This window comes from Pagrus pagrus (genome assembly GCF_965226575.1).
Source record: "Pagrus pagrus genome assembly, chromosome: 19".
In the NCBI taxonomy this organism is placed as follows: domain Eukaryota; kingdom Metazoa; phylum Chordata; class Actinopteri; order Spariformes; family Sparidae; genus Pagrus; species Pagrus pagrus.
Window position 1 is genome coordinate 9,949,801 of NC_140203.1, and position 27,599 is coordinate 9,977,399.

Here is a 27,599-nt window from a genome sequence, read left to right on the forward strand (position 1 = left end):
GAATCTTCTTGATCTCTAATAGAGCTGCATGTCTTCTCTTTTGTTTTCACTGACTCAAACAATTAGCTCACTTCTCATCCATTAAAATACGTTGAAACAAGACAGTTCTTGACAAATATGAATAGCTTGTTGTCTGAATGAGTTTCATAGCTAAAGTCATTTAACTTACTTCTTGTTATATGCCCTGCTCTTCAGGTGAAGATAAACCTTCAAGGGGAGATAGTGGACCGGGGCAGCACTAATCTCGGGGTCAACCAGGCCGGCTTCACCCTCCACGCTGCCATCTATGCTGCACGGCCCGACGTCAAGTGTATCGTACATGTACACACAGCTGCAGGTGCTGCGGTAAGGGGACGCTGTATGCATAGTAATTGTACTAAACACAGACAATGAGACATTATATTCTTATGTCATATGTTGTTTGTATGGTTGCAGGTGTCAGCCATGAAATGCGGCCTGTTGCCCATCTCACCTGAGGCGCTGTCTCTGGGTGAGGTGGCCTATCATGACTACCACGGCATTCTGGTGGATGAGGAAGAAAGCACTCTCATACAGAGGAACCTCGGGCCTAACAGCAAGGTAACAGCTGAGTTTCATTATAAATCCTGCTTAACTTAAATTCACGTCGAAAGCACAGGAGAGAAATGTGCTTTTTTATGTGGTTAAGTTTTTATTTATTTCCTCTGTCGCAGGTGCTCATCCTGAGAAATCATGGCTTGGTGACTGTTGGCGAAACAGTGGAGGAAGCTTTCTATTACATCCACAATCTGGTCACTGCCTGTGAGATCCAGGTAGGACACACACTGAGCTCTGTACAGAAGACATTAATGTCATGTCAGATAATCTTAAGGATGATCAGTTTGCTATCGTTGTGCTGATATAAAGAACCATGTATTTTCATTTGGCTTGTTATATTGGCACCATGTGTTTGTCTGCATTTTTCATAACAATTGTCTTTGTCCCTTGTCTCTCCACATTTTTATATCCTCCTTCATGTTGATGTCTGTTTTTGTGTCTGTCCTCATGTCCACATTTTATTTTCCTTCTCTATTCTGGATCCTGTCTCTGGTTTGTTTGTTTGTCTGTCTGTCTCCATGTTCCCCCCACGCCACACCCTGATTTCTTTCAGGTGCGAACACTGGCCAGCGCTGGAGGGCCAGATAATCTGGTGATGCTGGACCCGGGGAAATACAAGGCACGCCCACGGGTCCCGGAGCCAGCCGGCGACGGGTCCTCTACACACCCCAAGTGGCAAGTCGGGGAGCAGGAGTTTGAGGCTCTCATGAGAATGCTCGACAACTTGGTGAGTTCAAAAGAAAGACGGTGAAGTTGAAGTTTTGCTGGGGAGTGGGAGTGTACACAATGGATCAGAAAACACAAATAATTTCAAGCTTTCAAACACGGTCATATCATACATATAGTCTGGCTTTAAACAACAATTTGCTAATCCCTGTTGTTGCTTGTCTTCCTGTGTCCCAGGGCTACAGGACGGGCTACCCTTACCGCTGCCCGTCATTGCGAGACAAAGCTAAAAAGTACAGTGATGCGGAGATCTCTTCCTCCGCCCACGGTGGTTATTCATACGGCGAGGACAGTGACTCAGGTGCTCGCTCCCCGCTGAAACACAGCTTCCAGCGCGGCCAGCGCGACAAGACCCGCTGGGTCAATGCCGGTGGCCGGCCCGACGAGCCCTATGAGGACGGGCCCGACGGCAGCAGCCCCAAGTCGAAGCCTAAGGTGTGGACGAACATAACACACGATCACGTCAAACCCTTGCTGCAGTCTCTCTCGTCTGGTGTCTGCGTGCCAAGCTGTATAACCAACTGCTTGGTCTGTGCCTACCTTATTGTTCATAGTATAGATTTTACAGCTACCTTGTTGGTGGAAACGGGTAGGTGGTCGGCATCCTGAGGCTCTGGGGACAGTTAGGAGTAAAAGTATAGCACAAAGGTCCAGATCATCTTTTTTATGTAACTTCAAGCCTAAAAACCTGAGTATGTATAATCTTGCTTCTCACTACTTTTAGGCTTTTTTTGGTGCACTAACACTGTAATTTCAGATGTCCTATTAACCCACCTTTCAAATGCAGTTACCTCTGCTCTATTAATTACCTTGTAGCACAGCTGTGATTATCCCTTGACCCTCTTCTGCTGTTTTTTCCCTTCTGGTCTCCTAACGCTTCACGATGCCAGGCCAACTGCCCCCAGCATGCCCCACTGCATGAGTAGTAGTGAAATGCATTGTTGATGTTTTTCCCAGAGGAGCGAGCAGCAGGGGTGTGGCATGAGTCCTCGAGTGGGCAGGAGAATGTGGCGAGACACGGTGACCACCGCCCCGTAGTACAGGCTCTTAGTTTTTTTTTGTTTTTTTTTGCATCTTGAAATTAGCTTAGTTGCTCAAACATGATTAGTAATAAGGATAAAGAAAGTACAGTAAGGTTTGAGGGTATAGCAATGAAAATCTAAGGGTGAGTTTGCTTTAAGGCCTGCTCACAAAGCCTATTTATGAGATTGCCTGCATAAATGAGGGAGGTGGCATGTCTCCGAGTCCAGAATAATGCCAGGTATATTATAAAAATAACTATTTTTATACAGCAAAGCAAATTTCCTTGGCAAAAGAGTTATGCAGCCTGCTTTTCTAATTCTTACTTTTCTAAAAGCACAACTTCTATGTTTCTGTTTCCTCTATTATTTTATTCTCTCTAGTTTCGTTTCAGTTTATTCTGAAAGCTCAGAGCCTGCATGAGTGAATTTGTTTGGAAACAAAAAACAGAAAAAAAGAGGAATGGAATTTGATCTGACTTTTAAATCAATTATCTCCTGTTGGGAAAGTAGGAAATGTTGTGTTGTGAGACTCTTTCTCAGTGAGTATATCGTGTTTACATGTTCATCTCATACTCAACCAACCCAACCCAGCTACTTCCATCCAGAAAAAACCCTTCCTCATCGAGCTAGCCCTCCTGGTTTGGCAGCTAACCAGCCAAGCTTAAAGTAAACGCAGGAATGAAGTCATGAGCTTACGCTTTCCACTGCGGATTACATGCCTAGTTTAAAACGGTCAAACAGAATATTTTGCATGAAAAGCTGAAGATTTGATTTGTATATTCACCCGCTGCTCATTCAGTTTGGTGCAAGAAGTGGGTATTTTTTCCTTCAATCATGCTGAGCATTACCAGGTTTACAAAAACACAGTGAAAAGTAAATGGGGTACTTTTTTAAAGAGGAAAATGGCAGCTAACAAGACAATAAAAGGTTTCATCCCCTGCAGGAAAGATACACTCTTGTCTTAGTTTGTTGCGTTGTGACTCTTTTTGTCCCAACGTGGGCGAGTGTCTTCGGGTGTGTTTCTCTCTTATCTCTGTCGTCCTTGTTGTCGTGTATCAGCCTGGGAAATGACTTTGGTGATGCCAGCTCACCCCTCACTGCCACTCTCGCTTCGTAAGCCAGACTCATCATCTCAGTCACCAACCCAGCCATCCCTCACACCCCCTCACCTCCTGCCACCACCCCACCCCTCACTTCTCCCTCCCTCCTTTACCCCGTCACCTTTTTTCTCATCCTGTGATGTTTTCAGTTGATCTCCAGTGTGCTCCTTCTGTCTCTTTGTATTCTTATAGTACATCAATGATGATGACAAATGGATTTCAGTAGTGCAGATACACTGTTAGCATTTAGTTGTCGTCATGGATGATGTCTTTTCATCAGTTTCCGACTGAGCATCACCAACACCGATCTCCTCAGAAGTATTGAGCCAAAAACGATGTAAACCGCGTGAAGGATTATAAAACACAGTGTTTCCTCTCTGTGTGCTCCCAAAACAGTCAGACAAGCTTTACTTCTAAGCAGCTTAAAAAATCATGAACTCCTCGTATCCAATATGCTCATGAAACATTTTGCAGCTCCTTTGCACAAAAAATATCCTAAAAATGCCAGATGGCATTAAGAAGCACACATTTTAAACATCTGTTTCTGTTTAACTTCCACCAGCCTTGTCCAGGTTTGTGTGGGAGCTTCTAGGTTTTTAGCCTACGTTGGGCGATATAACAGTATATACCTTGCAAGGGTAGAAATGTGTCCCTCAGTAGAGCTTTAGCAATACATGTCTTGAGTGAGAGCTCTGCCTTATAGTCTCTGCGATGTATTCGGGGCATAATGCAGTGTTAAAACACCACTTTACTGTAATGCAGCCTTAAAAACCAGGAAAAGACATCACTTCTGCCTTTACATGATATAACAATATCCAAAATCTAAGATGATGTGTTATCTCATATTATGATAATGATATTACATTGATATAGTGACATTCGGTGGCGGTAATGCACCTCTAAACTGGTTTGCCAACCGCAGCAGAAGGAGATAAGAAAACGGGGAGGAGGAGAGTGAAACTGTAAACACCGGGTAGGAGGTATTTAAGCTTACTTAGAGCGCCCATTCTGTGTTTTGTTGATTTTAAGTGTTGTCTCATGTGAAGCAGTATGTATGTTCTTAAAAAAAGAAGAAGAAAATAATCAAATGTAATGAAGCACAGTATGATGTGCTAGTTTTAAACCATTTCTTAAAGGGGAATTCCTCCAAACTAAACACACTAGACTGAGTTAGGTGATAGCATCCCACATATAATGGGGAAATCTAATATCATGGGTTGATAAGTAAGCATCAGATAGGTAATGATGTAGGACAGCCCTCAACCAAATTTATATAAAATATCAATGAATCTTGCACATATTTTCCTAGTTGTGCCTCATCATCATTGGTTCACTTTCTACATTCAAACCTTTTTACAGCCATCCAACTTTGTCCTTTTCAGTTCAGCATGACTCTTGTATTGTGAAGCCTGCATTTGTCTAATTTCTATTTTTGTGCTTGGGTTATCATGTCATTCACCATATCTGGCTTTAGTTGTTTTTTTAACACTTCATGTGGTGTTTACAGTGGACAAAGGAAGAGGGACTCCGCCAGGCTGCCGTAGCCAATCAGTTCATCCCGATGAACACCAACCCAAAAGACGTCCTGGAAATGAGGAATAAGGTATCACGTTTTTATCCTTTTACTGCCTACAAAGACTATCTGCGGTTTATTATTCTTTAATGACTTGAAATGTTGTTGTTTGTAGATCCGGGAGCAGAACCTTCAGGACATAAAGACAGCAGGGCCCCAGTCTCAGGTTCTGTGTGCCAGTACCGTGGAACGCTCCTTTAACCAGGTCAGTCTGTGAACTTGGCACATAAAAACCTCGCTGCCTCAGCTATCCTGACCTGGAGATGAATATGTCTCATGCTGATGAAACACTTGAGAGTTTGGTTTTTAATTCAGTTTAAATACAACCAAAAACGTAAAAACAATCATAATATATTCTGTCCAGGTCTGGAGTCAAACCAAAATGCTGCAAAGTGTTAATATTGTTCCCCAAGTTGTCCTGGACAAAACCATTGATTATAATCTGATCTGACATCAGTTTCTGAAGTAGTACCTTCACCACTAATAATAACAGCGAGCTAAACATGTCCTCCATGTTGTGTCCCAGAGCAGTGGAGTGACTTTGTAACTGTCACATTATTCTTTAACTACAGAGATTGTCAATCTGGCAGGTGAGTAGTGTTTGGGAGAGGTAACCTCACTCTGCTCTCCAAACCTGCCAGCTCCGGTTGTGTCCATATTCATACATTGTTCTTTTTTATTCATTTCTTTGTGGTTTATATTTATTTGGCCTTCTCTTATTGGTCATTCAGAGTTGAGGATTTTAAAATGTCTCAGCACTTGCAGGCTGGTCATTTTGGACTCTTGCAATGTTTAACAAAATCCCCAATACAGTCTCATATACTTGACATCTTGTGCATGCGCTCAAATCCAAAAAAGCAAAACTGCCGCTGCAGTTTGCATGGTTTTCCCTCCTTTCGCTTGGCTCAGTCTTTCCACTTCCTGGACATTTAACCCAAACATGATGAGGAGCAAAACAGAGCTGAGTTAACCAAGTTTAGGAGTACCTATAACTTGACCCAGCATGTTGTAATAATCCCAGAGGAGTCCCTGATGTGCTTTTATATTGTCAAGACTCAGCTCATACTGTATAGCACCCCCCTGTGTGGATAGTTTGTCTCTACAAAGCATGATCCTGGCTGTATGTTGCATCACTGCTAAGCTTTTCACAGCAACACATCTCCTTCTGGGACCATCTCTCTTTGCATGCGTTTCCAATGTTCGTGTATGTCTGTATGGTGTATGTGTGTGTGTTTGTGTGTGTGTGTGTTTGTGTGTATGCAGAGGTGGAAAGTAACTAATCTGAGACACAAAATCACATTTAACCCTGCTTTTACCAAGATCTCGCACAGCTTTTTAACAGAGAAAAGAATACAACTACTAAGGCAGGACTATGGATGAAACCTGTAGTTGTGTTCTTCTTTCATAACCAGAAGGACTTCCCCACTTCAAGCCTCCTTTCTGAAAGGCAATATCTTAAAATGTTACTCTCCAGACATTGGACTGACCTGATTTTTTTAAATTTGAAATATATATTCTTATTGAAATAGTTATGGTCAGGTGACCATAAATATCTGTTACCCAGAGCAGCTATTTGAGAAGTTTTCAACACAAGTAGCCTCATGTCCACTTGAGGATTACATAGATAATAGCACTTGTACCTGTGTGAGATATCGTAGTATTTTTTTCCACCTTTGTGTGTATGTGAGAGGTGATTTGCTCCTGAGTGATTGAACACATTCATGCTGATTTGAATGTGCTGGTGTTTTAAGAGCTGGGTTGTGCCCTTCCCCCCCTCACTGGGTTTACTATTGCAGGACGCCCCTCTGTCTGACTGTACAGACACTATTGATGGCCTCGATGTGTCCGAGGGTTCCTATAGTCCTGCTAAATCAATTAGAAAGGTACTTACAGCTCCAGTCACAAATATATTCACCTTTACTTCACATCATCCTCTGAGCCTGCAGATAGGCATTACGTCTGGGCCTGATAAGTAAATAATGCTAGAATGAGGCAATTTTTTTTTCTTGTTAAATTTGTTTGGGGGCATGTTCAGACTTTTTCCCCCCCACTTTAAGCTGTTGTGGTGATACAGTGGTAATGTCTAAGCCTGGTATTACAGCCATTGATGAAGTAATCTGTGTGTGTGAAGTAGTCTGCTAGGTTTGTTGTAGGAAGTGAGTCTCTCCCAGTGTGCGACCAGGATAGTGTCGCAGCCACAGAAAACTTCATGCCATTAGGGATAGATCAGTTCGTGTAGTCAGCTGTAAAGTGTCAAGATAAGCTGAGGTTGCAGCATAATAGTTAGTGCCAGGCTATGTGTTGTGTTCACTGCCACAGAAGAGAAAATAAAGTCCCTGTTGACTGTCAAAAGCTAGTTACCAGCTATGAGCCGGGCTGAAGTAAAGTAAAATAGCCTAAAACCAGAGGTCTACCAACTACGGTTTAGACACACAGGTCATGTTAATCATGGCATCAGGCTTCACGGGAAGTGTAACAGAAATGTTGTGCAGCAACAACAATCACACATGGGTCATTCCATGCAAACTTGCAAACCAGATGTAAAAACAGGCTCAATAGGTATCGCACTGATAGAAAACCTTGAAGTCAACACAGTTCAAATATCTACCAATGAAGTTAAACCACTGAATGTAATATTACAGTTAGTGCAAAACTATTTTTTTAGATCTATGTAATGGATATCAACACTTTCACATATGTTTCAAGGAAATTAAAATAATCCTTGTTGGAGAAAATCTACCATCAATTTAACCCAAAAATGAAAGTTTCTTTGTTCGGGTAAAGAATGACTTCCTGATATTAATTTGATTACTGTTAACACTCAGCAACTGACTATTAAAATGAATACATGTCGCCAAGTTTCCGTAGGGTCTCTTGAATGTTCAGGACAAATTTCAACCCAATCCAGTGAAAAATAAGCGATAAGTGAGGCTTATAATACACATGCACAGAATCACAGAAATGCTGAAATTTAGCTCAGAGGGCCAAACTTAAAAAAATCATAACTTAATCGTATTCAGAGCACAGCTATAGATTTTTACAAGATCTCATGAATTTAATTGAAGTTTCAACATGAAAGTTGTCAATAAAATCCATGACGTGGACTGGGAGGCCCATGGTGAGTTGGTATGGAATGACCCATATGTATTGATGAAGTGGATCAGATGATCGATAGCAGAATAGTATTTTGCTTGCAACAGAAACACTGGAACTGTTTCCTGCAGCTGCAGGCTTTCGTAGCGATGAATCCCCAAAACAGCCCAAACTCAGCTGGGGCATGCCGGGTCTCCTTGTGACATGACATTAAACATCACCTATGTTTTCTGTACCCCCAATGCTTAACACAAGGACACAGTTAAATGAATGTTTTTAATTGATCCTTGAGGTGAAAGATTGATATCATGAGTTTGTCTGTAGGAGAGATTTTCACCATTGTTTCAAAACTTCTTGTTGCAAGTTGAAGTGGGCAGTAAAAGGGGCAGGTTGTTAGTTCCAGTGATGGTGCTGTAGTCAAAAGTGAAGTTGAACTAATGAAAGAACTATTGCTGTTTATGTTAGTCAGCTTTTTTTTTGCTTCAGCTTGACTACATCCTGTGCGCCTGGTGATATACTGTTGGCTTTCTCACATCTGTCAGTGCTTGGCTGAATGTAGCAATATTGTATGGAATTAATAAAAGGACAAATTTTGCTTTTAGCTCTTGAAACGAGTGCTTCCTGGATTTTAAAATGGCCTGTTAGCTACAACTGATGCTCCTAAAGATATATTATAATTCATCTATGGCTGAACTTCTGCTCATGCTGCATAATAGTCGTGTGTAGAATGCCTTTGAGCTGAGAGCCTTCAAGTTTTAAAACAGTACAATATTTTATGACACTGCTACTATTTTTCAACATATTAAATCCTTCAATGCTTAACCTTTTTAGTAACTTTTTACTGAGACGTCTCATCTCTTTCTGCCTTCCTTCTGTGTGTCCTGAAGGGGGAGCTAGTGACCGCGTCCAAGGCCATCATCGAGAAGGAGTACCAGCCCAAGGTCATCGTCAGCAAGCAGGGTCCCAACCCCTTCACCAAACTCACCGACCAGGAGCTGGAGGAATACCGCAAGGAGGTGGAGCAGAAACAGAAAGGGCCTGAAGGTAAAAGATGACGTTAACCTCATCATGATGTGAAAAGAAGAACATACTTTACACACTGTTTACTTCTTCACTTTACTTCGTTTTTGTCTTTTTTTTACCACAATCCTACTTTATCAAATTGGCAGATAAAGCTTATTTTCTCTTGGCCATTGGTTGTGATTATTTTCCACTCAGATTTGATAATGATACGTCTACATAATGATGAGCGTAGGCAGCATTTAAATCATTGCAAATGAGGGTTTAATCTCTTAAGTGTTTCAGTCCTTCTCAGGGTAAAGTTGCTTTGCATATACGACAGGGAACTATGTTGTGTGAGTCACAGCTCGCTCCTTCTGTAATCACTCTCCCTTGACCTCCTGCAAGACAGAAAATTACACTTGTTAATGGTACTTAGATAAGTCTACAGTTGGCATAGATACAGGTTAATATTGAGCAGCGATCACTTGAGCTCATATAGTATAACATCAAAATAAGCATGGTGTTTTAGTTAAGTAATTTGCAGCTGTTTTAAACATACACCTTTTATAAAATTTGAAAAATAAGACCTTCCTGCAGGGTTTTGCTAAAACCTAATGGACTCTCTACACACACACTCACACACACATGAATCCACAGTGCAGGAACGAGATGATGGTAGGGAGGGATCGGCCTCCGGCGTACCCTGTCCCGAGCCTGAAACGCCACTGAGGTGTCAGGCCTCAGTCTCCACACCTCTACAGTCTACAGCTGACTCACCCAGCTTAGAGAGAGCCCCAGCTCCAGCTGCCACACCCGCCACGCCAGCGTCCGAGCAGGACCCTCCTTCCATCGGCCCCTCGAGTGGCGGGCCTGAACCTCCTCAGAGCCTCGAAGAAGCTGCAGAGGCGATTGTAGATGACGTTTTTTCTACCGTGCAGGAGATTCTTTCAGCTCCAGATTCCCCTCACAAGGAGTTCCACTGCGCCGTGCTGCGAGCCCTCAGCAAGGAGCCGTTAGTGACGGAGGTGGCAAAGGCAGATCAGGCTCCAGGTACACCAGATGAAGCGGAGTCCTGCCTAAAATCCAGCCTTCCGCTTCCCTCCCCCCCTGCTCAGCCTTGGCCCATCTCACTCCATACCGCTGCACTGGGAATTGTGGGGAACCCCTGCCTGCTGTGTCCTCTCCTTTCTCTGGGGGCTCGGAGTCCGCTGCCATTGTTTTACCTCCCTACCCACAATCTTCAGAGCCTTTTGCTTGATTATTTTTCCCCCCTCATCCCTTCTCTCTGATGTCTTGTGCCAAGGCATCAGAGTTGTGGCAGATCAGATTATCTCTCTGCAGTTTGATTGGACGAGGAGCTGAGCAGAGAGGATGTGAGGAGTGAGAGCGAGCTCATTTGTAAAAGCACCCTCTCGCTTTGAGGGTTCTCGCTCCTCAAGTCTAAAAGTGCTTTTTGCAGTGGAGTGCTGTGCTAACGTTTGAGGGAGCTGTGTCTGAGCTCAGTCATCCAATCAGAACATCCCATGTGTGGACATGAATAATGGTGTCCTCCTTCTTTTCCTTCTAACCTGTCCTGGATATATCTTTGTTGGTGTCCACTCTCCCTATTGTGCCTCTGACTGGTTTCCAATAAAACTAATGATAGTTTAGGTGCGTTTGGGATATTCTAAGGTTGATTTTTGTGGGATTTGTTTGAAAGCTTTTGCAGTGTTCTCCTGATTTAGGCTTCTTCCCCAGTTTGGTTCTTTGTGTTTTCCTCCTTGTTTGTTTGGCGATGTTGTTGGTGTTGATCTCTTCAGATTCTTAAAAAAAAAGTCAATCAAACTTCTAGCCCAAAATTAATATTTTTATCAGTGATTTCTTGATGTATATTCCTTATTTTAAACCCTTTCTAATCATTTAATTTCTGCTGATTTTCATTCAGACACAGCAGAGCTTGTAGAGCCTGAGGAGGAGCCCAAAGGCCAGAAACCCACCTCCACGCCACCCAGCACCCCGGTCATAGTAGACGAAGGTAGGTTGTGCCTGAAGTACTTGACATACCCGGCTCGCCTGGCTCAGCATGGGTTTCTCCAGTCCTCTGGCTGGGTTTTTGAGGCTTTTCTAGGGTCTACAGAGGGAATGCAGCGGCTCCTGCCCGTCCACCTGCCTGTCTGTCTTGGGGTCTGTTCATGTCGTGGTCTTTAATACTACTACTACTAAGGGTGCTGTGCTGTGTTTTCTGTAATAAGAGGCCAAGAGGTTTTCATCATCTAATCAGGTTTATACTATGATAGATGGGGAATAGGCTTCAATACACAGTCACCAGATGTAATATCAGGAAATAGTCTATATTTGAATAAAAAAATATTTTTAGCATTGACTTATGGACCCCAGTGCAGACATCTCAGCCTATTTTTGTTCTTTTATTTTTATTTTTCTCCCTCTTGGTCTTTATTACTATTGGATTACACCTATATGAACAGTATCATCCATGATGATACCAGACCTGACCCTAAAAATACCAGGAAGTTGTAATCTTAGTTACTTTAATTTGGCATTATTCCAATTATATCTTATTGTAGTCACTTAACAGTTATAGTCAGTGTAAGGGAGGAAGGGATAAGTAGCTTTGATCGCAGGTGTAATCTAATAACAATGAAATGTTGTTATATAACATATGTCTCTGTGTACAGTATCTCCTTTACCCCTTCACTTTCATTCTCATCTTTTTGGGGTTACTAAGAATGGTTCCCACCATTCTTTTTAAATTTTTCCTCTGGTGTTTTTTTTGTTTTTATCTATTTCACTTTTTAATTTCTTTTTAATTTAACACGGTGCCTGTGGTTTGATCTGCATAGACATTTGTTTCTACTTGTGCTTTTTCTTCTTTGTGGCTGCGATTACAATCAGGAGATGGAAATACAAAAGAGTACCTGTTGCCATAGTAAGTACGTACTGTTCCACCTCCTCGCCACCCTCCTAATTACCCTCCACCCTCCATGCCTTGTGTTTGTTCATATACCCTTTTTCTTTGCATGGCTTCACTAGTAGAGCTGTTCTTGGTTTGAACTAACCCGTTATCTGGGGTTTGAGACTGTTCTGCCGGCTTTAACTCGGTTCTCTGAGCTCCTCTGAATCTCTTTCTTGGAGTAGATGGGGGTTATTTCAGAGAGCTCCTCCCTCTCTTGTCATTTGCCATGATTCACTGTCTCTGTTTTTAAAAAAGATTAAATGAATAGTTAAATAACTTGTTCGCACACATTTTAAAGTTATGTTTCTGGGGCATCAGAAAATGGTTTGAATTCAATAATGTTACTGTAATGTATTTCTGGTGTGATCCTTCGATCTGTAATATTCATTAAAGTCCCATTTACCCAGCTGACAGTGAACTGGTCTGAACAAAAGTGGAGGATGTTCCTGAAGTAACCCTCACAGCCCACCAAACCTTTATGTTAGATAATCTCTCTTTTCTTCCTGCCAATGATCCACTATCAAAATAACCAAACCTCTCTTGCACATGTGCACATTCTATCAATGTTTATGACACTGTCTTTGTTTCATGAAAAAATTCAGGTAATGTTTTGAAAATGTGTTGAATGTTGTTTGTCTTACAGACGAGTTCTTTACCAGGTACACCAGTTCTTTATTTGAGTGTGGCTTTTGAACCAAACTTGCTGCTGTTGGGCTTTGCTGAGACTCACTGTTGGTTTAGCTTGAAAGATGGTTGAGGTCCAGCGCTTGGCTGTGTGGTGGTGTTGGTCTCCCATTTTTATCTGTCTGTGTGTTCGGCCTCATCTCTGTTCTGACGGATATTAAAGATGTAAGACTGGTTTTCTCGGGCCTTGGCAAAGGGTTTTTTTCCTGCAAGTCTCTGTAGCATGTGGGCAATATTAAAAATGAACAAAGCTGTGGTTTTGCATCTGACTGCACTGTGTGAGCTTCTACCAGAGCTTGAAGGCTAGTTGTTTGGATGCTGTTTGGGACTGATCCACCTTCTGGATCCAGCACCAGCACTTGTCTTTGCTGTTCTTGCTGAGAGTATTTTTTAAGGATGACATGGTCAGATAGTTAAAAGAAAAGCCTTACTGAATGAACTGAAGCAGCCAGCTTCTGCAGTTTCACTGTACTTAAAGCTTTTTTATTTACTGATGCAAAAAAGAAAAAAAAAATGCTGTCATAGTGGTGGGGATTTTCTAAATATTTGGTGTATGATTTCAGGCAGAATCGGTCAAAAGCAGCGTCTGGTTATCAGCTTAGCGACCACTATGTTTGCAGCTGAAATGGTAACTGCTGCTCGCAGATTTCAGCAGTTCTACTGAGCTAGCTAGCTTTTATTGCTGGCCTTGTGAATTGGTTTAAAATTTCATCTCTGTCTGACTTTTTGATATCTCAAGTTGACTCCAGTTAAAATGATTGAAAATCTGCAAACAGGTCCTCTCAATATAAATTGTGCTAAGGGTAAAATGCTCCAGGTGTTAGCCTTGAAATGACAAAATAGTGCAATAAGGAAAATATAACATCAGCACTTTGATTCTGACATAAGCTCTCTTCAGATGTTTACTGCAACACACAAACACAAAGACTAGATTAATGCTTTATGGTTCATAATTTAAAAAATGATGTGTCACTTTAAGGACAGACTTTGAGATCGATCGACTTGGAGAATATATGTGTTCGACAAACCTAGCTATTACGTTTTTTAGGCGGTGCCCCCGATCCAATAAAGAGCAGAGCCACAAAATACTGCAGCTTTAATTAGCTCATGATATGCTAACTCTTAGCCATGGAACTGATTGCTAGTGTTACTAGTTTGTAAATTAGCCACGTATGCTAACATTTGTAGCTTACCTAGCTAGAGCAGATAAACATGCTGGTAAAAAAAAAAAAAAGAGACAAAGTGTGAGAAATATATTGAAAGTGGTTTATTTATAGAACAAAATATAGATTAAAAACTGTCATTATTAAGCCCAGAGGGAACATCTCTAACTCGTGTCTGCACTCCCAGCAACTGGATTCAGTGGATATCAGATATAATACTGCACTCACACTTTCTAACTCTCGTTAATAATTCAAGGCCTAATTTTAACATATTATCCTTGCGAGCTTTGCCAGTTTTGATTTGATTTAACGTGTTATGTAACCTCACTTATGCGGATATGTTATCTGAATCCTTGAACACATTACAATACCTTTTGTGTTGCAGACAGTCACTGTTTCTTTGTTTGTACACAGGGTGCAAATGAGCCAGGGAACTGCACTCATTAAGATTTCCCTGTTGAAATGAAGGTAAAATGAAAGCGCTGTGAACCAGCTTGGGCATGTCAAAATAAGATCAAATACAAGGAGTCGGAGAGATTAATCAGAGCAAAGTCATTTTTAAAGGTAATAAGTAAACAAAGGGAGTCCTGGATAGATGCTTTTCTGTTATGTAACGTGAGCAAGACGACGCATCTTGGTTTGGCTTTTTGTTCTTTGTCAGGTGAATTATTTAATTAGAGTATTTGTTAAGTGCTCTTTTGGCTTTCAGTGGGAATGTTGCCTGTGGGAAGTGTAAGACTTTTGTGCTTCAAGGCTGTTAAACTGTTCTTTAACTATTTATCTTTATTTTGTCACAATAAATTGGTCTGATTTTAAATACATAGATCTTCTAGATGACATTAACTACAGAGGCCTAGCCATGTGAACTCGAGCAGTGAGTGGGTGCTATTTTAAGTATGAGTGTTGATTTAGCGGCTTATCCAGAGGTCGATTTGTAGTCTCCTGGTGTGGAAGCTCAGCCGCGCAGATCCATCAGTCTGTCGTCTGCGATCAATAACTCTCTCCCTTCTCCTCCCACCAGAATCCTTGCCAGAACAAACCTATAAGGATGAGAGCGATGCAGCCACCCTGAGACAGACCCTTCCCGATTTAACGCCCGATGACCCCTCCGACGCCCCAGCACTTCCTGCCGAAGACACCGCCCCTGCCCCTGCCCCTGCTGCTGCCGCCGCTGCCACCGCGGACGCAGATGCAGCCGAGGGGGAGGAAGCCGCTGACGCTGGCGACCAGGAGGGTGACGAGTCTCCCAGCAAATCGCCCTCCAAAAAGAAAAAGAAGTTCCGCACTCCTTCCTTCCTGAAGAAAAACAAAAAAAAGACAGATTCCTAGATTGGAGAATGTCGGATCGGTCCTCAAGGCTGGCCTCTGCCTCTTTTCATTACCGCTTTTTGTCTGCTGTCATTGCACCCTTCGAGCAAGCCACAGTTACACACAGTTATGCTTTTTGTTGTTTTGATATCATTTGTCGCTGGCTTATTAACCTATTTTTCCTTGTTAGTGTGTGCCAATTTTGTATACAGTGTAAAAATGATTGATTGCATAAAGGTTTTTAATTATTAGAGGCTTTTAGTTGTGGGTGAGTGATGCATTCTGTCTTGTCCACTCCATCTGGCCTTTAATGCATGTCTATTACTACAGGCCCACACGCTCAATGTGAGGTTTTAGGGTTTCATCGCCCGCATTTTTTTAAAGCAAAATAGTATTACTAAACTGTTGTAACCACTAGAATGTATTGGGATTGTATCAAAAAATATGTCCACGTGTCTTTTAAAAACAGTGAATGCAGAAAGAAAAAGCTAATCTCTCATTTGGCTGGTGGTAAATTTTGACTTGAGAATTATAAATTCGCACAGTGCTAATTTTACCTCGAAAGCCGCACTGATGTGATTACGTTAGTGGGCCAGGAAAATGCAGTCAAACAAAGTCCATGTTAATGTTTCCGTAACTGAAATCATCCAGAAGAAGCTCAATGACATCTGGGTGTTGGTTGACTTTTTTTTAATATATATATAAAACCTCAAAATCTTCATTTGTCACAGCCTTAACTTACAGGTATGTTGTATAGTGCTTCAGATCTTTAAATGATGTGGACGTTTGGTTTAATATTACTCAAACTGGATTAATCTGCAGATGAACATGATCGAGTCATCCCAGAAAGTGTCGGCGAGCATCGTCTTGATGGGTTGATGATGAATTTGTTCTTGAGTATGAAGGAACGTGTTTGAACAATTTCTCAGTTTATGTTTTTCATTTATTCTAATTACATGAGCTTTGTTTTGCATTTGCCCCTGGGTTTCTCTCTGTCTCTGAGAGTCAGAAACAGGCAGAAGAGCTCTATATTTTCTGAGTTTACATATTGCATTTTGTTCTCGATTATGTCATTTTTCTTTTTTTTTTTTAATCTTCTTGCGCTTTTTCTTGCAAAGTAGATTGAGCCATGATTGCTTGCTGTGAGAGAGCACTGTGAACCTCCTCTTTTATAAACCACTGTCTGGGAACTCATACCACACACTGCTTTTTAGGTAGTCTATCATAATGAATACAGTTGTTACAGAACATGTAAATGACGACGTCACTGTTAAGAAGCTGCATGATCAATCATATTTCCCATCTTGGACTTTTCCCTGTGTGAAACTCCCCTCTGAGCAGACCGACTTTGCCACTGAATACTTGTGTGTTTCCAGCTGCAGTAAAGACACAATGTACACTGGAGAAGCAATTCTTTTATTTTTCTCTCATGTCACTGATGTGTAATCATCGGTGTGATTGCGAATGAGCTGTGCTTAAGGTTGCAGGGCAAAACTACCAAGGCCGTCTCCTCGCATTGCTTCCTAACTCCTGTTTATTCATCCAGTTTTAGTCTCATGGTGAATGGAAAGGCAACGCTAACAGGAAACTAATCTGAGATGCTGGTGTATCTACATCTTTACATACGAGCACAGAATGTCTAACTCATGAAGGACTGCATGTGAAGAGTGCTTAGAGTGTGTACTGTCCTTTGAATGACTAACTACCCCTTTTTATTTGAATTATATTTTATTTTAGCTTTAGCGTGCTGATAACAGTACTAGAGTCCTTGTAACCATGGTTATCATTTGAGTCAACCAGAGATTTTTTTTTTTTTTTTTTTTAAATCTCACAGCTATGCTGATTTGTATTCTCTGTCTGATCTACTTCCAATTTAAATTGTCTCATCATTATACCATCTACAGACTTAATACTTCCACCTATCTTTTCTCATGGTTCTGCCTCTTTCACAGCCATGAATAAAAACACTACCATGAAAGTCAGTATTGTGTGATTGTAGTCATTTTAACAGGGCTGCACTGCAAATAACGTTGAATTATAATGTAAACTGGATTGCACATGCAGTGAATCACATCGCCTCATTGGGCTTCACAATTTGTACGGTGAAAGACCTCCTCTGTCCTTAGACTGTCGATTTGAGTGAGGAAAAACTTGCCATGTTGGATATTGCAGCAGTGAAATAACATGCAAGTTTAATCTGGAATATCTGGGGAAAAGGTTTACAAATATGGTGCTGAAATTCATAGAACTGGATGTGCATAATTCATCATGAAATTCATAACGGAGTATATGGGGAGTATCTTTGTACACATTGCTTTATAAAATAAAGACAAGTGCAAAACGCACATAAGGCAGAGGCATGACTTTACTAAGTCATATGTCAAAATACAGTACAATTAGACAGTCGAGATAAAAAAACAACTTATCTGAAAGCCAGGCAAAAGGACAGAATCAGAGACTTATAATAAAACCACCAAACCTACAGACAGACTCAGAGATGATCACTCATAAGCCACAACCTGGCAAACAATGACTGATAACATACAGGTATGGAAAATTTAAAACTAGCTGGGAGTTGATAGCCAGAAACGGACAATTGATGATTTGGGCTGGATGTACTACATGTGGACACTCAGGTAGAGGAAAAAACAAGGACATAAATGAGTAATGAGCAAAAACTGGGAAATAAAAACAGATATGTTGTGAAATTATAATTTGCTGAATTAAAATGTTTCAAATGTTTTTTAATGGGATTTTATAAATCTGAAAAATGGGATTTTTTAATTATTTAAGCATCAAATTTATTTTAAAAATGCTCCAGTGAGAAAGAAAGTATGGCGGCCCCCTTGATGTGACCGGCCATGTTGTTGTGAGCTTCTCTTCCAGCCGCTAGAGGCGCTGTGAGGGAGAAACCAAACCGGAAGTTGTGAACTTTGACCTCCGTCTGCGCCTCTGTGCATGCTGGACATGGAAACAACGTGGAAAGCAAAAGATTAAAGTATTATTCGTTAAATTTAGCGTTGGCAGAGAGTTAGTGTCACATGTTTTCTTCCGCCTGGATTTAATAACTCGACTCCCAAACGCGGCTAAAAGGTAAACTCTTCTTCTGTGGTGATTTTAGTTTGTTTACAAACTGTTGACGGCTCGTAGAGAAGCTAGTTAGCTTCCCTTCTTACATGCATGGCTATAAAGTAGCTCACTTTTTACTCTAATAATCATCGTTTTTATTACATTTGATATATTAGCTTTGATAGGTACACTGGAGTCAACGCATACATGCGAGTGTCGACTTAAAACTGCCCTAAATGCTACCTGTTAGCTTATGTTAGCCACCTGAGAGAGTAGTATTCAAAATCAATTTTCTTACTATAGCAAGTCAAACCAATCACAAGAACAGAGATAGTTTTCAGTACACATTGATCTGTGTAATCCAGCCTTATTTGCAAGTCTTTCTGTAACGTCGGTGTTAGCTCATCAGTCCACTGCTCTGCTTCAGATGGGGAAGGTGCCGAAGAAGAGGAGCCTTGCTGACAAGGTCCGCAAATCCAAGACCTCTACTGAGATCAAAAACAACCCCTTTGAGGTGAAAATCAACAGGAAGAAATTTGATATTCTGGGGAGGAAAAGTAAGCACGATGTGGGTCTGCCTGGTGTGTCTCGATCCAAAGCCATAATTAAGGTAAGACAGCATCACATGTTACCCCTCACCTTCACCATACCAACTGTATGTATGCATGTAAGAGAATAATATGAATTTTAACCCTCACGTTGGACTTGCAGGCTATCTAAATTAGATAAATAGATTTCACTTACACATATTTTATAGTGTATTAGATAAACTACAGATTTCATACATACCCTAAAGTAAAATATTGATTTGTTTATAGACTCTGTAGCTGTTTTCAGCATCAAACACCATCTGCACGTTGCCAACGTGAAAACTTCCAGTTGACATAACAAATCTTCATCTTTTGATTATATGATTATCTACAAATATCACCAGTTTTGGTGGCAAATTTAATTTAATGTGGGCACAAGGTTTTGAAAATCAGTCAATCAGTCCAGCATTACAGTCCAAGAACAATGTCGGTCACATTATGGACAATTTAAAAGCCACTGATCAAAATCGATACAGCAGAATCAGAGATATAACTTTTTTTTTTTTATTCCACGCATTCTTCTTTCTTTTCAAAACCTGGTGTCTACATCATCCACAATGCAACTTAGCAACTGAGTGACATCACTGTAGGCTATTTATCAGATTACATGCAGCTTCCTCTGGAGCAACAAAAGACTTCATACTACTTTTTCACATATGCAGTAGTACTCCCCAATACCTGTAAACACACTTTAACATGTAAAATGAACACCCCGGGAACTACAGCTGCAACAAGAAGTGTAAAATGTCAGCGTGAAACAAATCTGGTTAAAATAAAGAAAAGGAAGCCACACACTCTTCTTCTGATTCTTCTGTCAGATGAAATAAAAGTAAAGTAAAAGACAGTTTTACAGTAGCACTGTATCTGGCAGCCATTGGTCACAGCTCATCATCCATTTAACACTATCTGTGCTGTGAAGCCTCACAGTAACACGCTGGGAGAGGGGGTTTCTGCAGGATAGTGCATGAAGAGAACTGAGCTAAAGTTGAAATGAGGATAAAAGTTGAATCTGCAAACTAAAATGTATTTCTAATTTGTGGTCTTGTATGTTCTGTATGTGTATAATGTGTGTTTTTTTCTGCTTATCAGATCAGATTGATTGATCATTGAGTTAGCTTTGACTTAAGTTGTTGTTAAATTAAAAGGGAACATATTGGTGACTCTAATAAAGAATCAGGGTTTTTGTATTGTGTTGGAGCTTCATGTGTGTGTGTGTGTGTGTGTGTGTGTGTGTGTGTTTGCGTGAGAGGAAGTGGACAGAAATCAAATGCATTTCTCATTTTATTATATATTTTAATCTGCAGAGAAAAGAAACCCTCCTGAAGGAATACAAACAGAAGAACAAGTCCAACAAATTAATAGACAGACGTATTGGCGAGTATGACACCAAGATGGCACCAGAAGACAAAATCCTGCAGAGGTATGCGATGGAGAGACAGGTCAGTGTTGTAATCATTTGTTTTACCTGCAAACAAAGCGCTTATAAAAGTATTTGAAACTAAATTCTCAGCCAGACTTTGCTTTATCTCTCAGCGTGTCCACGATAAGAAGGATGTGTACAACCTGAACGAGGACGAGGAGCTGACTCATTATGGCCAGTCGCTGGCTGAGATGGAGAAATTCAATGACCTCATGAACAGCGACGATGAATCGGAAGAGAAGGGTCTTCTGTCAGGTGAGTGTTTCAGTATTTGCTTTTTGTGTGTGTATGAAAATTATAATCAGATTTCTCAAAATGCAAAAGCCATGAACTTTTTTATTTGGGTGTTTAACATTCAAAACCCACAGCTTGATTTGAGAAGTCATGTTAAAGATGTCTGAGCGGATATATTATAGTGTTATCTTTCTCATCCAGCCGAGCTGACCGCCTCCCACTTCGGAGGAGGAGGGGGCCTCCTGAAGAAGAAGACACCTGGGGATCAAGAACAGGAAGAAGGAAGCCACAGAGCCAAGTCCAGACAGGAGCTTATTGAAGAGCTCATCCAGAAGTCCAAGCAGGAGAAGGTGAGCAAGTAACACGATCCTGTTGATTGATTTGTTTCCACACAGACCTGTTTACTTTGTGGTCCAGATGATTAACCATCTTGATTTTTTTCCTGCTATTTCAGCGGGAGCGACAGGTGCAGAAAGAGGAGGCGCAGGAGCTGACGGAGCAGCTGGATAAAGAGTGGAAGAACATCCAGGCTCTGATGGTGAAGAAGACACCCAAAGCTGAAAGTGATGACAAACCGGAGGAGAAACCCAAGGTAGGGTCGCACTGATCCTTCAACACAGTCTGCTTTCATCGATCTGTGGCAGAGCCTGATATTTCTCTGTGTTCCAGCTGGAACAGTATGACATGATGGTCAGAGAGCTCGGCTTTGAGATGAAGGCTCAGCCCTCAGAGAAGATGAAAACCCCGGAGGAGCTTGCACGGGAGGCGAAGGAGAAGCTGCAGAAACTGGAGGTATGCTCATAGCGCAGGGTGGTGTTAGCGTCATTACCATATAAAGTTTTTGTCTTCAGACGTTGAAATGCTCTGTGCTTTCTTCAGACTGACCGTCTGAGGAGGATGATGGGAGATGAAGTCGGGGACAGCGCACAGAGTCAGGTCCACATGTCTGCCGATGACCTCAATGATGGCTTCATCCTGGACAAGGACGACAAGAAGACCCTGTCTTACCAGGTACGAGAGAACTCGTTTATTTCTGGAATATTCTCACTTGTATATGTGAAGCAGAGTGTGTTTAACTCTTTTGTCTTTCCAGGATGGAAAATGGAACATTGGAGAGGCGTCTGAGGAAGATGAGGGTGAGGACGAAGACGAGGGAGAGAGTGGTGAGGAGGAGGAATCAGAGGCAGAGGATGGAGATGAAGAAGAAGAAGAAGAAGAGGAGGAGGGGGAGGAGGAGGAGGAGGAAGAAGAAGAGGAGGAAGACGGTCATTCAGACCTGGAATCGGAGCAAGAAAGCGAGGATGAGGAGAGTAAACAGGAGGATGAAGATGCCAGTGCCAAACCGAACAAGACTCTCAGCCTAGAGGAGTTGAAGGCCCAGCAGGAGGCGGCTAAAGCTGAGCTCCCGTACACATTCACTGGTAACGGCAAACTCATGACACGTCATTAAAATCAGACCTTAATCTGACTCAGAGCCTGATTTTAGAAAAGAAAGCTGCTTTAACTTTTAATCAGTTTCACTTCTCCTCCTTGTTTCCGTCTCTCGCAGCTCCAGAGAGCTACAACGACCTGAAGGATTTGCTCCATGGCCACACTCCGGACAACCAGCGCATCATCATCGCCAGGACTCAGAAATGCAACCATCCCAGTCTAGCTGCGGGCAATAAGCTCAAACTGCAGGTACAACATGAAGTATAGTGGTGTAAATTAGTTTGGTACTTCTGTCGCTGTAGACAGTTTTAGGTTGTGTCCAATGTTGTACGAACTCAGAATGACCACTTTTACAGTCAGATTTATATTCCACTATTTTTCCAATTGTGATATTTTCCTACAAAACAATGTTGCAGGAGATGATATTCGAGTTTTAGGAGCTTGTATACAGCACATTCAGTTTGTGTTGATGCCGTAGGTTGCGATGCACGTCCTCGCCAACAGTTTGGAAGGCTGGGTAGAGATGCGTGCCCAAAGGAAAATAACACATTTGTGGTCCAAAGGAGAAACACGACTACTTTTAAACATTGTGAAAGACTTCAACAGGTTTTTAAAATATGCACAAATATTGCAACGCCGACCTTTTCAAGAAAGCGGATAGACGAATGAAAGAGCTGTTTGTTAATAGGAGTTTGCATGGCTGCATTTTAACAGAAATATTAGTGGAAATTTTATTTTCATCAGCCATATAAACAGCTTCATAGGAATATTGTCTTTTTTTGTCTCTGTTTCTCTCAGAAAATGTTTGGCTTTCTGTTGGAGTACATCGGAGAAGTGGCCACCAGGAGTCCACCTGAACTCACCACCGTAGATAAGCTCATACCGTGAGTTAAAAAAGTGGCTTCAATTCTCAATTTTACCTCCTGATTCAAATATTTAACCCTCAAAACTAAACTTCCTGCTCTGATTTGTATTTTTTCCTCTCGGCAGAGAGTTGTACACCTTGTGCCAGATGTTTCCAGATGCAGCCTGTAAGGTCATGCAGAGCATCCTTGGAGACGCTGGTCATAGCATGGAGGAGGTGCTTGAGGACAAAGGACACGTTGCTTTCCCAGCACTAGACATGGTATGGGATTATTTTCTCTGATAGACATAAACATGTTGAACATTCACCAGGGTTGATAGAGACTTTAGGATTTAGAGTCACCCTCCTGTCAAAATGTGATTTTCTTCTTCTTCTACTTTTAAGTGTTTATGAAACAGTCTTGTTTCTTTTGTCTTTTGCTAGCTTTACACTATTCAACTAGTTTAAAAGTAAGAAACCCCTAGAAAGGTAGGGCAACCTGTATGTATGCCTTTGTTTTTGGTATTAAATAAGAATATTTTCTGTTTATGATATACAGCCACAGCATGTTTGTTTTTGTGTTTCAAGCTCGTCTACCTGAAGGTGACGGCCCTGCTGTTCCCCACCTCCGACTTCAGACACCCTGTTACCACTCCAGCGCTGCTTTACATCAGCCAGGCTCTCACCAAGGTACACACAGTGTGTTTGTTATCGTCTGTGTTGCTGGAGCTGTCTCGACTGTTCTTGCCCTCTATCGGGATTTCGCCATCTCTCATTCTGTTTGAACCCCGCACTCGTTCTCTCATTAGTCATCCTGTTTTTCTTGTGCGTATTCTCTGGATAAGAAGAAGCTTTTTTATGCGTGCGCCTCAAACATTTTCACTTATTCATCGAAAGTTTTCAGATCACAACAACTGTATGAAGTTACACGGCTGTTTTCTTCCCCAAGCTGCAACTGAAACATTCATTGTTAACACGGCAGTTATGTTCAACATTTCATCATACCCGTGTTTTTCTGTCTGATTTGTGCGTCCTCAGTGTCCAGTGAGGTCATTACAGGACGTGACATCAGGTTTAGTGCTGTGCTGTCTGGCAGTGGAGTACGTCTCTTTCTCAAAGCGCTTTCTGCCCGAGCTCGTCAACTTCCTGGCTGGAACGCTGCATCTGGCCGTGCAGGACAAGACATCGCTAGGTAGCTGCTCACTCGTGATTCACAACACATTTTCACAAGTCTGTCGTGCATGTTATCGGTGCCGGCATTTGGAAGGTGAAACCAAGCAGATAGACCTTGCAGGGTTCCTACAAAGTTTGGAAAAGGCTGTTTAAAAAAGAATAGGAATATACTTATTGAAAAATGCTTGATTTTTCAACATAGTCTGGTGTTTCATCCACACAATCATTCACATAATCGAATATCTTTTGATATTTAAATGAAACAATCTCATTGTCATTTTCTTTTGTGTGTCCTGCTTTTAGAGTCTAGAAATTGTTGGTTTCATCTTCTTAAAAGTGCTTGAATTCTACTTTTAAAAAGCTTTACAAAACCCCAGCTTTGGCTTTGTGTTGCAGGTTACGCTGTGGTGCCGCCCTTCAGGCAGGCAGGGAAGTGCAGCGATCTGCTGGTTTTGTCGAACTCGGAGTCCTGCAAGAACTGGAGCAAGAAAAGCCTTCCACTGTCGTCTACGCAACAGCTGGACCTCAAAAATGACCTCGACAGGGATCACCACAGGTAGGAAGGGAGAGGGAGGAGCATGATATCTTCACAGGGTTGCAAGTCTATCTTACGTTTTACTCGACCTTCACTGTGATACTTGTTATTTTCTGTTCGAATATTATTTCAAATTTTAAGCCACAACCCTCCACATCTGTCCCCAGACATACTTTGTTTACTCCTCTGTATATTCAGCTGCCCTTCCAGAGACTTTCAGAAACAACAGATAACAGATAAAAACGCCTTAATTGGACGTTGAGAACTGAGTCAGTAACAATACCATGTATTAACAGCAGTGAACACTTGCCTGGTGAAAATTATAGGCACTTAGTAGGAAGAGAGGAAGTGTGAGAAAACCATTTGTCTTCTCACAGCTTCTCATGTTCGGTTTGGACCGATGGGACCACCAAAAAGAAATGAAATGGCAACACAGGATGAGATGAAGTGAGGCTGATTAATTACCTTTTTATAGAAAAAACGATTTGTTCTTTTGCCAAAAAAATAACTGAAGACCAACTGGAAGCACACAAACACGCACTCATAGAGATCTCTCCTCTAACCAGTTGCTTCACGGCATTTCATTTAAACGACAAAGGCTGAATGCATTAATAATGAATATGAAAGACAAGACATCAGACTGTGTTTACCTGTACAGACTGTGTGGCTCTGAGCTGATACATCCACTCGTGTGATTCTGATGAGTCGCCAGCGTGGTTTCGCACAGCAGCTGGTGTGTGGGCACGCAGCAAAGCTTGCAAACAGGCTGCGACGGACCGTGATTGTGCACAGTTTGTGAGAGTATACATTTTTATTTGCGCTCAACTAAAAATTGATACTCACAACACGCCATGAAAGACTCTGACTCAGACTCTGTGATGTTGGAGAGAATTTGATTGAATTTATTGGCGAAAGGAAAATTACGTAAACTCCACTTGATCATTTCTGTATCTAATATCAGTGGCTTCGACTGATGCCTGCTGTAACCCTGATCAGTAAATAATCTTTATAATACCTTGCCCGGAGGTCTGATCCAGCCCAGTCGCCTCCACCGCTAAGAACAACAGCGCTGACTCCTGCTCATCACACCCTGGTGCCTGGTCGTATTCTAATTTCTGCATCCCTTCAGGCCTCACAGTGACACATGGACACCAGCAGCTGTGTGTGAAGAGTCTAGTTGCTCTGGTAATTACTGTCAGGATGATATTATTGGTAGAGGATAGAGTGAGTGTACGCAGCGTGACACCCTGTGTCTAAATGTGTAGAGAATACATGTATTTGCGTACATAAAGACGACCTTTGTTCTCCCACAAAGTGGTCGAGTCCCCCGAGGTCTGTACAACAAAAAGACGAAGGTACAAAATCACACGATGTCAACAAAACGGGATCAGAAAACAGTGAACCTACTCCACAGTATGTTTGACTGTTATGGCAGAAAGGATTAAACTCTCGCCAAAATGCCAAATTATTTACCTCCATACTTGGTGCATATTGTCATTATTAGTCAAATGAGAGACGAGGACAGGAGGGGAGACATCAGCCACTGTCCGCGTCTTAAAAGTCTCAAGTCAACCTGACCTCTTTTTGCGTGTAGTCGACACAACATCTCCTCGCTCTGAATACTGATCAGGATGTTGATTACCATGGCAACGGTTCAAAGCTTAAAATCATTTTGGGTTAGCCCTAAATTGTAGATATGTTTATGTATCCCTCTGCAGGTTGGCGTGTCTGTCTACTTGCCTGGACCTGGTGAAGAGATGCTGCCTGCTCTACAAAGACCTCGTGTCCTTCGCGTGCATCTTCCAGCCAATCAGAACGCTGCTTTCCAAGCATCTCCCGGCCCAAACATTACCAGAGCTGTTCCAGGTTGGTGCCAAAGAGGATTTGGATACAGTGAGGTTCCTCCTCTTATTTTCAGTTTCTCCTTCATGATGTTTGTTTTGTTGCAGGAGCTTCACGGTGAGATCCTGGAGACCATCAGCAGCGCGCCTGTGTCTCACAGTCGGCTGGTGTTGGACAAGAAGAAACCCATTCCTCTGAAGCTGCTCACACCCAAGATCGTTGAAGTGTAAGTAAAAAGATTGAAAATGTGAGGTGAAGCGTGCAGGTGTGCAGGTACGGCGTCTGTTAAAAATCTCGTATTTCCTCGTGTAATCAGGTTGGACTATGGAAAGAAGCGCGGCAGCACCAGAGAGGAGAGAGAGAAGGAGCGACTGCAGCACAAGTACAAGAAGGAGTTCAAGGGCGCTCTGAGGGAGATCAGGAAGGACTCGCGCTTCCTGGCCAGAGAGAAGCTCAACGAGGTCATGAACAGGTGTGGATGGCATACAGCGTCAAACTACAATAAGAAACAAAAAGGTTTCTGGGAAAAGCCTCTAATGTTTTACTCGTTCTGTTTTTCAGAGATGCCGAGAGAAAGAGGAAGGTGAGGGAACTCTTTGGCAGTTTGGCCACTCAGGAGGGAGAGTGGAAAGCCCTGAAGAAGAGGAAGAGGAAGGGGAAGTGAGTCAGAATCTCCGTCTTCGTCGAATGGACACGTCAGATAACAACCTGCACGAGGTTGAAATTTGTGGAACTGCGAACGTCGTGGATTATTATTTTTTTTATCACGAGGATGAATTCAAATTCCTCGTCTCAACACACGTTTTGAGAGAACAGACATGCGAGTTGTCAAATATTCTGATGTAGGCGTCTGATGTGGCGATCAGATCTGTTGTTGGAGGTGTCAGTCAACACATCGGTGAATTTTTTTTCCACCAGGAACCATCACTATAACCTACTGAAATATGAAAAAGTATCTGTCGGTTCTCTCATTTTCCATCAGCAGTAAATGTTTTTCCACTCAGCTCGGGAACATAAAGTCAGATTTCTGTCTGTACATCCATGAGGTTTCATTAAACAGTCATTTCTACATGTATGTGTGATCGTCGGCTCTATTACATAAAACATATGTATTGTTGAGTGGGAGTCTTTAGAGGGAGTGAAACCACAGACACACATCTTGTTGAAAGATGGCAGGGAAGATTAGTGAGGGTCAGCTTCAACATTTTGTGGGAGAGAAAGTTTAAACCTGCCTTAAACAAAGAATGATGGTTGTAGATTC

General features: G+C 41.9%; 2 protein-coding genes across 8 annotated transcripts in view; both read left to right on the forward strand.

Annotated features, from left to right (window-relative positions):
- The window catches only part of add1 (adducin 1 (alpha)), a 30,568-nt gene extending 13,386 nt beyond the window's left edge, over window positions 1–17,182 (forward strand). Inside the window, exons 6-18 of one of the 7 annotated variants that reach the window (XM_084383738.1) lie at window positions 196–345; window positions 436–579; window positions 693–791; window positions 1,130–1,303; window positions 1,480–1,737; window positions 4,932–5,027; window positions 5,113–5,202; window positions 5,570–5,587; window positions 6,794–6,880; window positions 8,978–9,134; window positions 9,750–10,142; window positions 11,017–11,106; window positions 14,914–17,182. In XM_084383738.1, the coding sequence (XP_084239864.1) occupies window positions 196–345; window positions 436–579; window positions 693–791; window positions 1,130–1,303; window positions 1,480–1,737; window positions 4,932–5,027; window positions 5,113–5,202; window positions 5,570–5,587; window positions 6,794–6,880; window positions 8,978–9,134; window positions 9,750–10,142; window positions 11,017–11,106; window positions 14,914–15,221 (2,064 nt within the window). In that variant the 3' untranslated portion in view covers window positions 15,222–17,182. Of the gene's footprint in view, window positions 1–195; window positions 346–435; window positions 580–692; window positions 792–1,129; window positions 1,304–1,479; window positions 1,831–4,931; window positions 5,028–5,112; window positions 5,203–5,569; window positions 5,588–6,793; window positions 6,881–8,977; window positions 9,135–9,749; window positions 10,143–11,016; window positions 11,107–11,984; window positions 12,023–14,913 lie in introns of all 7 variants that reach the window. The other 6 variants (XM_084383735.1, XM_084383734.1, XM_084383736.1 and 3 more) reach the window with 6 other exon arrangements.
- Window positions 17,183–18,123: 941 nt separating this feature from the next.
- On the forward strand, window positions 18,124–27,409 carry nop14 (NOP14 nucleolar protein homolog (yeast)). Its single transcript, XM_084383327.1, has 19 exons — window positions 18,124–18,293; window positions 18,697–18,879; window positions 20,164–20,298; window positions 20,393–20,534; window positions 20,715–20,863; window positions 20,968–21,105; window positions 21,183–21,305; window positions 21,393–21,524; window positions 21,607–21,934; window positions 22,063–22,193; window positions 22,743–22,828; window positions 22,935–23,070; window positions 23,377–23,478; window positions 23,827–23,980; window positions 24,358–24,517; window positions 26,215–26,362; window positions 26,446–26,564; window positions 26,655–26,810; window positions 26,900–27,409. The coding sequence occupies exons 2-19, from the start codon at window positions 18,697–18,699 to the stop codon at window positions 27,000–27,002; spliced, it is 2,625 nt and encodes an 874-aa protein (XP_084239453.1). The 5' UTR covers window positions 18,124–18,293; the 3' UTR covers window positions 27,003–27,409.
- Window positions 27,410–27,599: the final 190 nt, after the last annotated feature.

Bases quoted from the DNA above. Each gene is read 5' to 3' on its own strand.
- nop14 (XM_084383327.1), top strand. From the start codon at position 18,697: ATGGGGAAGGTGCCGAAGAAGAGGAGCCTTGCTGACAAGGTCCGCAAA. The intron at 20,864-20,967 runs GTGAGCAAGTAA...CTGCTATTTCAG, and splicing joins AGAAGTCCAAGCAGGAGAAG to CGGGAGCGACAGGTGCAGAA. The intron at 22,194-22,742 runs GTACAACATGAA...TGTTTCTCTCAG, and splicing joins GCAATAAGCTCAAACTGCAG to AAAATGTTTGGCTTTCTGTT.